At 35.2% G+C, this 13,613-nt stretch overlaps 1 protein-coding gene across 2 annotated transcripts in view; it reads right to left on the reverse strand.

Annotated features, from left to right (window-relative positions):
• Window positions 1-418: 418 nt before the first annotated feature.
• Window positions 419-13,613, reverse strand: part of ARID4A (AT-rich interaction domain 4A) — a 61,205-nt gene continuing 48,010 nt past the window's right edge. For both annotated transcript variants that reach the window (XM_067028418.1, XM_059059637.2), the window contains exons 21-24: window positions 13,384-13,488; window positions 6,438-6,644; window positions 5,668-5,814; window positions 419-2,190 (exon numbers count right to left, since the gene is read on the reverse strand). In XM_067028418.1, the coding sequence (XP_066884519.1) occupies window positions 2,087-2,190; window positions 5,668-5,814; window positions 6,438-6,644; window positions 13,384-13,488 (563 nt within the window). In that variant the 3' untranslated portion in view covers window positions 419-2,086. The remainder of the gene's footprint in view (window positions 2,191-5,667; window positions 5,815-6,437; window positions 6,645-13,383; window positions 13,489-13,613) is intronic.

The following is a 13,613-nucleotide window of genomic DNA, read 5'->3' on the forward strand; positions in this document are numbered from 1 at the left end:
TAAATTTATAATTTTACTCTCTGTAGCAAGATCCCAGTACATCATTACCAGATTTATATTGATTAGAAAGGACAATATTCAAGCTGATAAATCATTAAAATATCTAATGTATGAATCTAAAGTTGCCTCCTAGTTCCAACTGTATTTGAATGATGCACTTTAAAAATTCTTATAATTAAGTACTAGAAATATTTAATTGTAGAGACTGAAGAATATATTGAATATGCTTTGTTTTATGCAGTCTGGTTTTCCAACTGTGAGTTATTGGTACTTAGGGGAAAAAAACAATCACTTAAATGAAAACTAAAATATAAAGCCTATGTTTAAAACATGGCCTTTATTAATACTGCCCACTGAGCTCCATTTTTATTTTACATTGAAATACTTCTGCTTTGCAAAGAAAAGACAGAAAAGTGCATTTTACAAGAGTACTTTTTTGTTTTTAATTCTCTGCGAAAATGGAAGGAATCTGAATCACAAGTTCACAATGTGGTAAAATGAAATTAAGAAACAATGATTTCAGTAATGCTATGCCATCACTAGTGTTTGGCTCTGACTCTGTTCTTGTAAATCAGATCCTGATATACAGTCTAGAGCATCTAGGTTATTACTCTACGCATATTAAACACAGGAAAGAAGGTTTTAAAAAAACCCCTTTCAATGTACAAACATGAATTTAAAAACTGATTTTAAAAAATCACCTTTTTACATAATGTATATGGCAAAACTGCTTTAAATACATGGTTTTGGAAGAATTATTTACAAAATGTATCAGTCTGTGAAACAATTCACAAACAAAGCATACATAATTGCTTTACTTAGTTGTTGCATCTCAACTTTGGGAGATATAAATTTATTCGGCAGTATAGCAAACATAAAAACTGTGACAAAATATCTTAAGGGCAACCAAAAATTTGATCCTCAAAACAGTTTAAATACTAGGACTGCCAAAGTTTCTAAACAAGGACATACTTTAATGATCCAGATGCCCATTTACAGTTCTACACTGTTTGAAGGACTGAGACAGACTCCCTTCAGTACAGGCAAAGCCGCTGGATGCAACCTCCTGTAAAAGGGACAGCTGAGAGCTATTGTCATTCGAAGAGTGAATTAACCTAGAATTTTCTTTTTTTCAATTTTATTAATATTTTAAAAAATACATAAAAATACAACATCCAATGTCTGAATAAATATATTTAACAAGTTGCAAGATAATACCTTATTTTACACAAAATTTTCAGCTTTAGAAATCTTGTTAAATAACTTCATTGTTGTTATATATTTCATTTTTGTCTTTTTGTAACAAAATAAAAACTCTGAAATTACATAGAAAAAAGACAAAATATTTTTGTCAAGGGATAAGATAGTCCACTGAAAACTTATTCACAATTCCACTGTAAACATTAATAAACATTAAAATATTTGCATAATTGTGTGCTCAAAAATCCTATAAAAAGTGGAAGACTTATTACAACTGTAGTTTTCAGTCAACTACACTTCCTTTCACAATTTATTTTGTCCCATTTACACCTTAAACCTGGGCACACTGCTGAACATATACTTTGGCAGTTCTAAATAGCAAGTGCTTCCACACACACAAAAAAAAAAAGAAAGAAAACCAACAACAACAATAAAAAAAACACAACATAAACCCCCTACTCACCAAGTGTTCAAATACATCTCAGTGAAAGTGCAGCAGTAACTATTTAGCTGGATATTTTGATGTTTATCATGTGCACTTGCTTGTCTATGGATTTCTATAACACCTGAAAGCTTTATTATACAAATTCAAATTTGCTAAGTGCCCTTTTTCTATCTTCACAACAAAACAAACCAAAAAAAATTAAAAAGGAAAAATTATGACAAATATGGCAGGCTGCCTAAACTTCAGTTATTAATCAGCTTATTGTTTTGCAACAGAAAAAAAAAAGAAAAGAGAAGGGAATAGATACAATCCAGCCTGGAAAAGTGTACAGGATATACTTAGCAATGTCAAACCAGTTGAGTGCTCTCTGTGGTTGTATTTCAGGGATTTGGGATTTATGTCCTTGGCAGCAAACTGCTGGGAAGGCAGAGAAAACATTTATCACCTGCATTCTACAGCAAGTACGTTCTGTGGGGGAGATGATGAGGAGGGACTCATTCCAGTGTCTGATGAAGCAGATGACATGGAGGCTCCTGCATGAGACACTGTAGAATCAAAAAAGCTACATTAGACCCGAAAACTATCACACAAAGATACCCAGCCACTGGCAAATTAGTAATAAATTTCTTAACATTATTCACTTCAATTATAGTCCTCTTAAATGGTGCATGAAGGAATAACAACATTTTGTCAGCAAAAATTTTGTTTGGTTCAATTGAGTGGAATCAGTCTCTCATCACTTAAGTAACTCAGTTCAAAAAAGGCACCAGAAAATGTAAAGACTAAAGAGATATAAAATCTTAAATCCCTACTTGAAAGATCCCTGAAAGAAACTCACCTTGTCCCAAATCAGAAATGAGATCAACCTGAGATAAATATTCACTATAGCAAATTCCTGCTTTATCTCTGGGTTATAGGACCATAAAAGAATTCACTTATCCTAGAGAATTTCTTTTAACCAGCTAACCATTGGCTTCCTATCTTTATCCTGTCCCAATATATCCGATGGACACAAAACTCTCATAAGCAAGAAGTAGTAAGTCAGGTATCAGAATCATGGGATCAGGATGGAAATGTGGGTGAGTGATTAGAAAAAGTCTTCAAATGACTTTACCAAAACTCTCCAGGAGCATGGAGCATGGATTAAAGATAATTACTCTATGCATCAGGTGCTCTGTCATTTTTTAGTTTTTACTTTTTTCTTTGCAGGGCCCTCCTATCTACTGCTAATCTTTGCCCAATTATTCCTATTTTACTTAAAGTCTTAATTTATACATCCCTCAATGTGTGTACTGCCAAAATGACATGTAACTCATTACTACAAATTCTAATATGTGTGCTAGAAGTAATGTTTCACTTTAATAACTCACTTCACACACACAACAATTAAGAAAACAAAAAAGGGAAGAAGACTATAAGAAAATCATCTTTTTAGTTGTTTGAATTTATATGACCTTTAGGAAACTCAAAGCCGTTGAAGGTTCTCTGAAGAAAAGCTCAATTTGTTAACTTGTTCTTCTGTGTTTAAAAATGCTGTAAAGACTGCTTGCTATTTAGTTTTTAAAGAAAAGAACAAACATGGAAGGTTGATCTCTTTCCTTTTGCTCCATTATATTTCCAGGAATTGAAAACTGCTGGACTTGGAGTAGAATGATTCAAGACCACATATGACACAGGCCATTTTATTAGTAATTCATGCCCTAATTCTCTACCATAGATAGAAAACTTCTCTCAAGATGGGCAAGCCTATCAGATAATTTACTGTTTTTTTCTTAAAGGGACATCCCTCCTAGAGCCCTCCCCTCCTGTTCCATCCTATTCCTGAAATAGTTGCTTTGTAGGCCTGTTATGCAGTCATCATTCTAGGGCTTCCATGTGCCATCACCTTGAGGTTTTCCTTACTGTTTTCCTATGTGGGATTCCTTGTTCGCTGGATGTCATGTTATCTTCATAGCTTGGCTTCTAGTTTTTAGTGTCACCATTGCGAAATCTGACGCTGTTCTGAGACCCAGTTTTTTGTATATACCTTTATATGGTAAACTTTTGGAACCTTACCTCTATCCACAGGGTTCTGAAATTTCATAATGTGCTTTGGTGTGATTTTTTTCCTCCATTCTTTATAGAAGTCGTAGGGAGTTCTTTCAATTTTCTAACCCATCTCCTTCAGTTCTGGAAGTTTTTCTTATTTCTTTGATCACAGCTTCCTCCTATGTTTATTCAGTGTTCTCTTTCTAGAAATCCTATGACTCAGAAGTTGGATCTCCCAGCCAGATCCTATACTTCTCTTGGTTATTCTCTCCTATTATCTTTTTGATCTTTTACTGGGATTTCTTTAGCCTTGCTATCTTACCCTTCTATTTATTTATTTTTTATTCCAAATATCATATTTTTAATTTTTTAAGAGATCCTTCATGTTCTCTGAATTTCATTGATAGTATCATATTCTTGTTTCAAGACTGCAATATCTTTCCTGTAATTCTGGATATTAATTATAGTTTGTTTTTATATGGCACATTGTCCAAGTTCCTTTTTTCTATTGAATATTTTGGTTTCTGTCTTTATGTAAAGGCTTTCCTCAAACATCTGGTCTTGTGGCTTCCATATTAAAGGGGGAGCATTAAAAAGCTAACTGGAGGCTATACATGAGGCCGCCGGCTTTTAAATGTTGGGCAGTGCACACATAGTGATTTGTAAGGATTTTGCTTTTTGGTTCAGGAACCTCCAAATGCTGGTATCTATGTGAGATCACTTCCCTTGGGCTGACCAGTGTCTCCAGAGGAATCTTTCAATCTCCTTCCAGGAATGAGCATCAGCTTGGTTACCAGCTTTCAGAGAGACAAGAAGATGAGATCATTGGTTGGAAAAGGGACGGGAGTCTCATCATTTAGTACTGGAAACTTTCACTCAAGCTCATTACTTTTGGTTTAGCACTTAACCCTCACCTTCAGCTATGGCTGATGTCCCTGAGTCTTTCTATAAGCCTGTTGATCCCTCTCAGCCTCCAATAACTTAATCTCCTATTTTCTGCTGGAGTTAGGGGAAAAGGTAGTTTGCTTCAGAGGGTGGGATGAAAGGATCCAATTTCTCCTTTCTTTTTCAAACCATCTCCAATTTTCATCCTCACACCTCACACTGTCCTCAGAGCTTTTCTGGGGTGATGTAGTATGAATTAGCTTGCTTCTCACTGTTTTGTCCCACTAGAAGGATAAACAAGCTTAGGTGTTTAGCATTCTGTCATCTGCTAGGACAGTTACAGTCCGTCTGCTTCTCAGCTTCCAAAAGATATGCTGCTGACATTTCTTGTCCACCATAGTCAGTCTGCTGTCACATTCTCTCGTCTTTGTGGGTATAGGGCTTTTAATTTTCTTTACTATTATTTTAGTGAGGTCTGGGCTTGGGGTAGATATGAGATGTCAATGTTTAACTAGAAGTCAATGCTATACATTTTTAAGGTTTAGTTCAGATGCTATTCTCTCCTCATGATTATTCCGAAGTCATCTCTCTTTCCACCAACTCCTGTTCTCAGGGCCCTCAACATACAGTTCCACTAGACTTTAAGACTTTGAGATCAAGGTCTGTATCTTATTCATCTCTGTACTTCCACCACCTGAAAGAGGGCCTGGCATATGGTATGAGTGCATTAATGTTGTAAAGCTGAACTATCTTATATAGTAGTTGCTTAGGAAATGACTTATGATCTCAACAAGATAACCTCCTAGAGGATAAGCCATATCCCTCTTCATTTTGATGAACCCCATAATGACAAACATAGTGCCTGTTAATAGGCAGCCAATAAATGTTGAGCAGTGACATTTTGTAAAACAGTTCACAATCTCTTTCAAGAGTCTCATTCTGATTCAGTTGTTGACTCACTTCAATAGCAGCAAAGAAGAAAACTCTAGGAATCTAAAGATAACAATTAATAAATATATACTATATTAAAAAGTGGCAAACCTAAATCTTCTAAAATGATAGGATATATATTTGAAAAATAGGGGGAAGAAAAATTATAATCAAATTACCTTCTCTGTCTTTCTTTTTTAATCTTTTTCTCCTCCTATCTATGGTTGCAACTTCAGACTTCAAAGACATGTAATACTTCCTGATTTCCTGTAGTTTTTCTTGGAGAAAAGAGATTCTCTCCGTACTGTTCATGTTATCTAATTCATCTAAAAGGGAAAAAAAGTTAATTTGGATTTAAAAATAATTCTATGAGAAAAACAGATGGCAGTTCTATCAGAAGTCCAACTTATAAATCAACAAAAGCCTTAGTTTATTAAAACCTAACAGTACACTAAATAAGGCTCTATAAAAATGGAAGACCTTAATTAAATTCATGAATAAGATTTCTATATATATCCCAAATATTCCACTAAACATGTATTACTTAATGATGGTATTACTGAAATAATCACAAAAGAACAAGAAACATCAACACACAGCAACTCTGATCTATAATTGTATTTATCCAAATAGTGTCTTTGTAATGTTTTCCTCATTTATTAGTTATTTCCAATTGTCAGTACAAGAAAGGGTATTTAAGTTTCATCAATTTATATAAATCATTACATGTCTCATTCCATAACTGGAGAGCTTTCTCCCATCAATATTTATCAAGTTAATATTATGAAAAGACACAGATTTGTATTTAAGATAATAAGTAGTGATTATTAATAAGACAACATTTAGGATACCTAAATAAATGAATTTGCTAATCATTATTCCTTATTTTCACATTTCAAAATATATACCACTTTGTAATATATATTAAAGTTTTCTATAAGCTTCTTACTGAGTTGAAAACTCCACTTATATGTCCGAGGAGATGAATTCGGATGTTTTTCTTTCTGTTTATCTTTTTCTCCATCTTTGATGTGAGGGGATATTCTTGCAGGAGATCGTGCAATCTTCTGGGGCTTAGATACACTAAGATGCTTTACTGGGGTACATTTACTTGAATTGTCTAGGACAGGAAGATCTTCACTATCACTGCTTTGTCCTATAATAAGAAAAAGCTGATTCAGGTTATAAATGATAAAAATCTCAAATATTAAAATGCAATAGACCCAGTAATTACACTTTTCGGTATCCTAAAGAAATAAACGCACAAATGTGCTAAGTTTTTTTGTTTTTTTTTTTTTAAATAACAGCTTTACTCACATACTATACAATTCACCCACTTAAAGTGTACAATCAATTCTGGAACATTTTCAACACCCCCGAAAGAAAATCCGTATCTATCAGCAGTCACTCCTCATTTCCCCCCTCTTTCCTTAGCCCTAGGCAACCACCAATCTACTTTATATCTCTATTGCTTTACTTATTCTGGACATTTCACATAAATGAAGTCATATAATATGTGGTCCTTTATGACCAGCTTCTTTCACTTATAAGAAACGTTTTCAAGGTTCATTCATGTTGTAGCAAGTATCAGTACTTTATTCCTTGTTTTTACTGCCGAATATGTTATATGGATATACCATATTATTTATCCATTTATCTGTTGATTGACATTTGAGTTGTTCCCATTTCTTTTTGGCAATTATAAATAAGGCTGCTATAAACATTCGAGTACAAGTTTTTGTACTGACACATGTTCTCATCTCTCTTGGGTATATACTTAGGAATGGAATTTCTGGGTAATATGGTAACTCTGTGTAATCTTTTAAGGGACTGCAGACTTTCCAAAGCGGCTGCACCATTTTATATTCCCACCAGCACTGTAAGAGGGTTTTAGTTTCTCTTTATCCTTGCCAACACTTATTATTACCTATCTTTTTTTAAAAACATCTTTATTGGAGTATAACTGTTTTACAATGGTGTGTTAGTTTCTGCTTTATAACAAAGTGAATCAGTTATACATATACACGTTCCCATATCTCTTCCCTCTTGCGTCTCCCTCCCTCCTATCCTCCCTATCCCACCCCTCTAGGTGGTCACAAAGCACAGAGCTGATCTCCCTGTGCTATACGGCTGCTTCCCACTGGCTATCTATTTTACATTTGGTAGTGTATATGTGTCCATGGCACTCTCTCACTTCGTCACAGCTTACCCTTCCCCATCTCCATACCCTCAAGTCCATGCTCTACTAGGTCTGTGTTTTATTCCCATCCTACCCCTAGTCTCTTCATGACATTTTTTTTTTAGATTCCATATATATGTGTTAGCATACGGTATTTGTTTTTCTCCTTCTGACTTACTACACTCTATATGACAGACTCCAGGTCTATCCACCTCATTACAAATAACTCAGTCTCATTTCTTTTTACGTCTGAGTAATATTCCATTGTATATATGTGCCACATCTTCTTTATCCATTCATTTGTTGATGGACACTTAGGTTGCTTCCATGTCCTGGCTATTGTAAATAGAGCTGCAATGAACATTTTGGTACATGACTCTTTTTGAATTATGGTTTTCTCAGGGTATATGCCCAGTAGTGGGATTGCGGGGTCGTATGGTAGTTCTATTTGTAGTTTTTTAAGGAACCTCCATACTGTTCTCCATAGTGGCTGTATCAATTTACATTCCCACCAGCAGTGCAAGAGGGTTCCCTTTTCTCCACACCCTCTCCAGCATTTATTGTTTCCACAGTTTTTGATGATGGCCATTTTGACCGGTGTGAGATGATATCTCATTGTAGTTTTGATTATTTCTCTAATGATTAATGATGTTGAACATTCTTTCGTGTGTTTGGTGGCAATCTGTATATCTTCTTTGGAGAAATGTCTATTTAGTTCTTCTGCCCATTTTTGGATTGGGTTGTTTGTTTTTTTGTTATTGAGCTGCATGAGTTGCTTATAAATTTTGGATATTAATCCTTTGTCAGTTGCTTCATTTGCAAATATTTTCTCCCATTCTGAGGGTTGTCTTTTGGTCTTGTTTATGGTATCCTTTGCTGTGCAAAAGGTTTTAAGTTTCATTAGATCCCATTTGTTTATTTTTGTTATTATTTCCATTTCTCTAGGAGGTGGGTCAAAAAGGATCTTGCTGTGATTTATGTCATAGAGTGTTCTGCCTGTGTTTTCCTCTAAGAGTTTGATAGTGTCTGGCCTTACATTTAGGTCTTTAACCCATTTTGAGTTTATTTTTGTGTGTGGTGTTAGGGAGTGTTCTAATTTCATACTTTTACATGTAGCTGTCCAGTTTTCCCAGCACCACTTATTGAAGAGGCTGTCTTTTCTCCACTGTATATCCTTCCCTCCTTTATCAAAGATAAGGTGACCATATGTGTGTGGGTTTATCTCTGGGCTTTCTATCCTGTTCCATTGATCTATATTTCTGTTTTTGTGCCAGTACCATACTGTCTTGATTACTATAGCCTTGTAGTATAGTCTGAAGTCAGGGAGCCTGATTCCTCCAGCTCCATTTTTCGTTCTCAAGATTGCTTTGGTTATTCGGGGTCTTTTGTGTTTCCATACAAATTGTGAAGTTTTTTGTTCTAGTTCTGTAAAAAAGGCCAGTGGTAGTTCGATAGGGAATGCACTGAATCTGTAGATTGCTTTGGGTAGTAGAGTCATTTTCACAATGTTGATTCTTCCAATCCAAGAACATGGTATATCTCTCCATCTATTTGTATCATCTTTAATTTCTTTCATCAGTGTCTTATAATTTTCTGCATACAGGTCTTTTGTCTCCTTAGGTAGGTTTATTCCTAGATATTTTATTCTTTTTGTTGCAATGGTAAATGGGAATGTTTTCTTAATTTCACTCTCAAGATTTTCCATCATTAGTGTATAAAAATGCCAGAGATTTCTGTGTATTAATTTTGTATCCTGCTACTTTACCAAATTCATTGATTAGTTGTAGTAGTTTTCTGGTAGCATCCTTAGGATTCTTTATGTATAATATCATGTCATCTTCAAACAGTGACAGCTTTACTTCTTCCTTTCCGATTTGGATTCCTTTTATTTCTTTTTCTTCTCTGATTGCTGTGGCTAGAACTTCCAAAACTAGGTTGAATAAGAGTGGTGAGAGTGGGCAACCATGTCTTGTTCCTGATCTTAGTGGAAACGGTTTCAGTTTTTCACCATTGAGAAGAATGCTGGCTGTGGGTTTGTCATATATGGCCTTTATTATGTTGAGGAAAGTTCGCTCTATGCCTACTTTCTGCAGGGTTTTTATCATAAATGGGTGTTGAATTTTGTCAGAAGCTTTCTCTGCATCTATTGAGATGATCATATGGTTTTTCTCCTTCAGTTCGTTGATATGGTATATCACGTTGATTGATTTGCGTATATTGAAGAATCCTTGCATTCCTGGGATAAACCCCACTTGATCATGGTGTATGATCCTTTAATGTGCTGTTGGATTCTGTTTGCTAGTATTTTGTTGAGGATTTTTGCATCTATGTTCATCAGTGATATTGGCGTGTAGTTGTCTTTCTTTGTGACATCTTCATCTGGTTTTGGTATCAGGGTGATGGTGGCCTCATAGAATGAGTTTGGGAGTGTTCTACCCTCCGCTATCTTTTGCAAGAGTTTGAGAAGGATAGGTGTTAGCTCTTCTCTAAATGTTTGATAGAATTCACCTGTGAAGCCATCTGGTCCTGGGCTTTTGTTTGTTGGAAGATTTTTAATCACAGTTTCAATTTCAGTGCTTGTCATTGGTCTGTTCATATTTTCTATTTCTTCCTGGTTCAGTCTCGGCAGGTTGTGCATTTCTAAGAATTTGTCCATTTCTTCCAGGTTGTCCATTTTATTGGCATACAGTTGCTTGTAGTAATCTCTCATTATCTTTTGTATTTCTTCAGTGTCAGCTGTTACGTCTCCTTTTTCATTTCTAATTCTACTGGATTTGAGTCTTCTACCTTTTTTCTTGATGAGTCTGGCTAATGGCTTATCAATTTTATTTATCTTCTTAAAGAACCAGCTTTTAGTTTTATTTATCTTTGCTATCGTTTCCTTCATTTCTTTTTCATTTATTTCTGATCTGATCTTTATGATTTCTTCCTTCTGCTAAATTTGGGGTTTTTTTGTTCTTCTTTCTCTAATTGCTTTAGGTGCAAAGTTAGGTTGTTTATTCGAGATGTTTCCTGTTTCTTAAGGTAGGATTGTATTGGTATAAACTTCCCTCTTAGAACTGCTTTTGCTGCATCCCATAGGTTGTGGGTCATCCTGTCTCCATTGTCATTTGTTTCTAAGTATTTTTTGATTTCCTCTTTGATTTCTTCAGTGATCACTTTGTTATTAAGTAGTGTACTGTTTAGCCTCCATGTGTTTGTATTTTTTACAGATCTTTTTCTGTAATTGATATCTAGTCTCACAGCATTGTGGTCGGAAAAGATACTTGATACGATTTTAATTTTCTTAAATTTACCAAGGCTAGATTTGTGACCCAATATATGATCGATCCTGGGGATCGATCCTGGGGATATGCCACATAATTCCACTTCTGGTCCTTTTTCTTCTCATTTTACAACTCTCCCATAGCACCTTTATCATTTTGTAATCCTTCAACAACTATCTTCTAAAAACAGACTTTCTTCGAAGCTACAGAGCCTTATTTTCATAATACGCGGTACCTCTAAAAGCAACATTCCCCAAATTACTCTTCCAAGAGCCTGCTGCTACTCATATATGCTGTATGTCAGTTAACCAGTTCCTCACATCTAACTAATAATAATTGAGTACTAGTGATTTTATGTCCTGATTCTCTTAATTCATTCCTTCTTTCACTGCCTTCATTAAGCCAGATTCTTTCCAAAAAGAAAAACTGATCTCCTTTTTTTTTTCCTTTTTAATCTTTTTAACTTTTTATTTTGAGACAATCTTCAAACTTACAAAAAAGAAAAGAACAATTACCACAGAATGTTTTTCTGCCATTTCAGGATAAGTTGCCCTGTGATAATTGAACATTTTAGTGTTCTCTTCTTACAAATAAGAACATTCTCCCTGTATTAGTTATCTACAAAGTAGCCTAAAACTTAGCAGTTTAAAACTACAAATGTTTAGAATCTCACACGGTTTCAGAGGGTTGGAATCTGGGAACAGCTTGGCTGTGTGGTTCAGCTCAGGGAATCTTGTGAGGTTGCAGTCAAGCTTTTAGCCAAGATTCTGGTCTCTGAAGACTTGACTGGAGCTGGAAGATATGCTCCAAGATGGCTCACTCACATGGCTGTTAGTGAGTGTTGGGAGGCCTCAGTTCCTTGCTGGCTGTTGGCAGGATATGCTCAGTTCCTCACCACGTGGGCCTCTCCATACACTGCTTGAGTGACCTCACACCATGGCAGCTAACTTCCCCCAGAGCAAGTGATCCAAGGGAGAGCAGGAAGGAATTTGCAGTGCCTTTTATGACCTATTCTCTGAAGACATACTCCATCACGTCCACTTTATTAGTTAGAAGTGAGTCACTAAATTCAGCCCATACTCAAGAGGAAGGGATTAGGCTTTGCCTCTTGAAGGGCAATGTATCAACACATTTGTGGATATGTTTTAAAAACCACCACACTCCTAAAGAACCATAATACAACCATCAAAATCAGGAAATTAACAGAGATATATTACTATCATCTAATCCTCAGACCCCACACAAGTATCTCTACTTGACCCGATAATGTTCTTTACAGCAATAGGATCCAGGTGAGAATTATATACTGCATTTAGTTATCACACCTCATAAATCTCCTTTAATCTGGAATGGTTCCTCTTTCTTTGACTTTCATGACCTTGACAATTTTAAAAATTATAGGCCAGTTATTTTATAGAACATCCTTCAGTTTGAATTTGTTGATGGGTCCTCATGATTATAGTCAGGTTATACATCTTTGACAGGAATATTACAGATGTGCAGCTATGTTCTTCTTATTGCATCCTGTCAGGTGGTACCTTTCACTTTGTCCCATTACTGGTGGTGTTCACTTCATTTGACCAAGGTGACGGCTGCCCAGCTCATCCACTGTAAAGTTATTCATTTTCCCTTTGTAATTCCTGCTGTCTTTCTAGTCTCATCTCCATCACTCTTTGTCTATACTCTAGACCTGTCTTGTCCAGCCACTAGCCATATCTGGTTATGGAGGACTTGAAATATGGCTCAAATGCCTTTGCCTTTTGAAATGCCTTTTATCTTAAATAAAAGGCATTTTTATTTAATGAAATGCCTTTTATCTTAAATAAATTATATGCCCCTTCCTTGACATATGTATCTACTGTAATCTAGAATTTCCCTTCAGACTTGTATGAAGGCATGCTTTGGAGGTAAAATTTTAATTTGTCAAAATCAACCATGTTTATTTCTATTTACTATATTCTACAACTTAATTTTACTCCTATTGTACAGAAATCTATTTTTCATGTAATCTATTCTTACTGGTTTACTAATTTTCCTGTTTGTTTCAATAAGAATTTTACTTCCCCATATTTCAAACTTACTGCATTACTATTTAAAAGTCAGTTTTTCTAGATTAAAGGAAAACATTCTATTCAGAAATGTAAACTTAATCTACTTTTATTACCAAAGCAAATGTTATTTTTCTTTTGTTCAAGATTCCCAAGTGTATTCCTCTAATACTAAACTGCTTTATATAAGCAATACAAATGAAATAAGCATTAAAAATAACCACAGCTATCCCAGCTCTAAATAAAATTGACAAGCACCTTCAGATTAAAAACTAATGGAAAAATTGCTACTTTTCAGAACATAATAAACCAAATTGAGTTTTAAGCTGACACAAATGATCAAGCCAACAAACTGCTGAAAGTACTAACACCATACTAAAGCCAGCATTGAAAAGTACCAACCTGCTCCATTCTTTTCATTTTTGGCTACAGCACTTGTTCGCTTTGGGGTTCGCTTCTGCTTTTTTGCCAATAATCCACTAGTTCCATCACTTGGCCTTTTCTGACCTGAAATAAGTGAAAAGAGAGAATTTTAAAAAAAAATCAAGAGCAAGAACATTCATTCACCTATCTACTCTACACGAATTTCCACGTGTATGTTAAAAGAAGAAAACAAGAGGGGAGGGAGGGAG

This window comes from Kogia breviceps, chromosome 3 (genome assembly GCF_026419965.1).
Source record: "Kogia breviceps isolate mKogBre1 chromosome 3, mKogBre1 haplotype 1, whole genome shotgun sequence".
NCBI lineage: Eukaryota > Metazoa > Chordata > Mammalia > Artiodactyla > Physeteridae > Kogia > Kogia breviceps.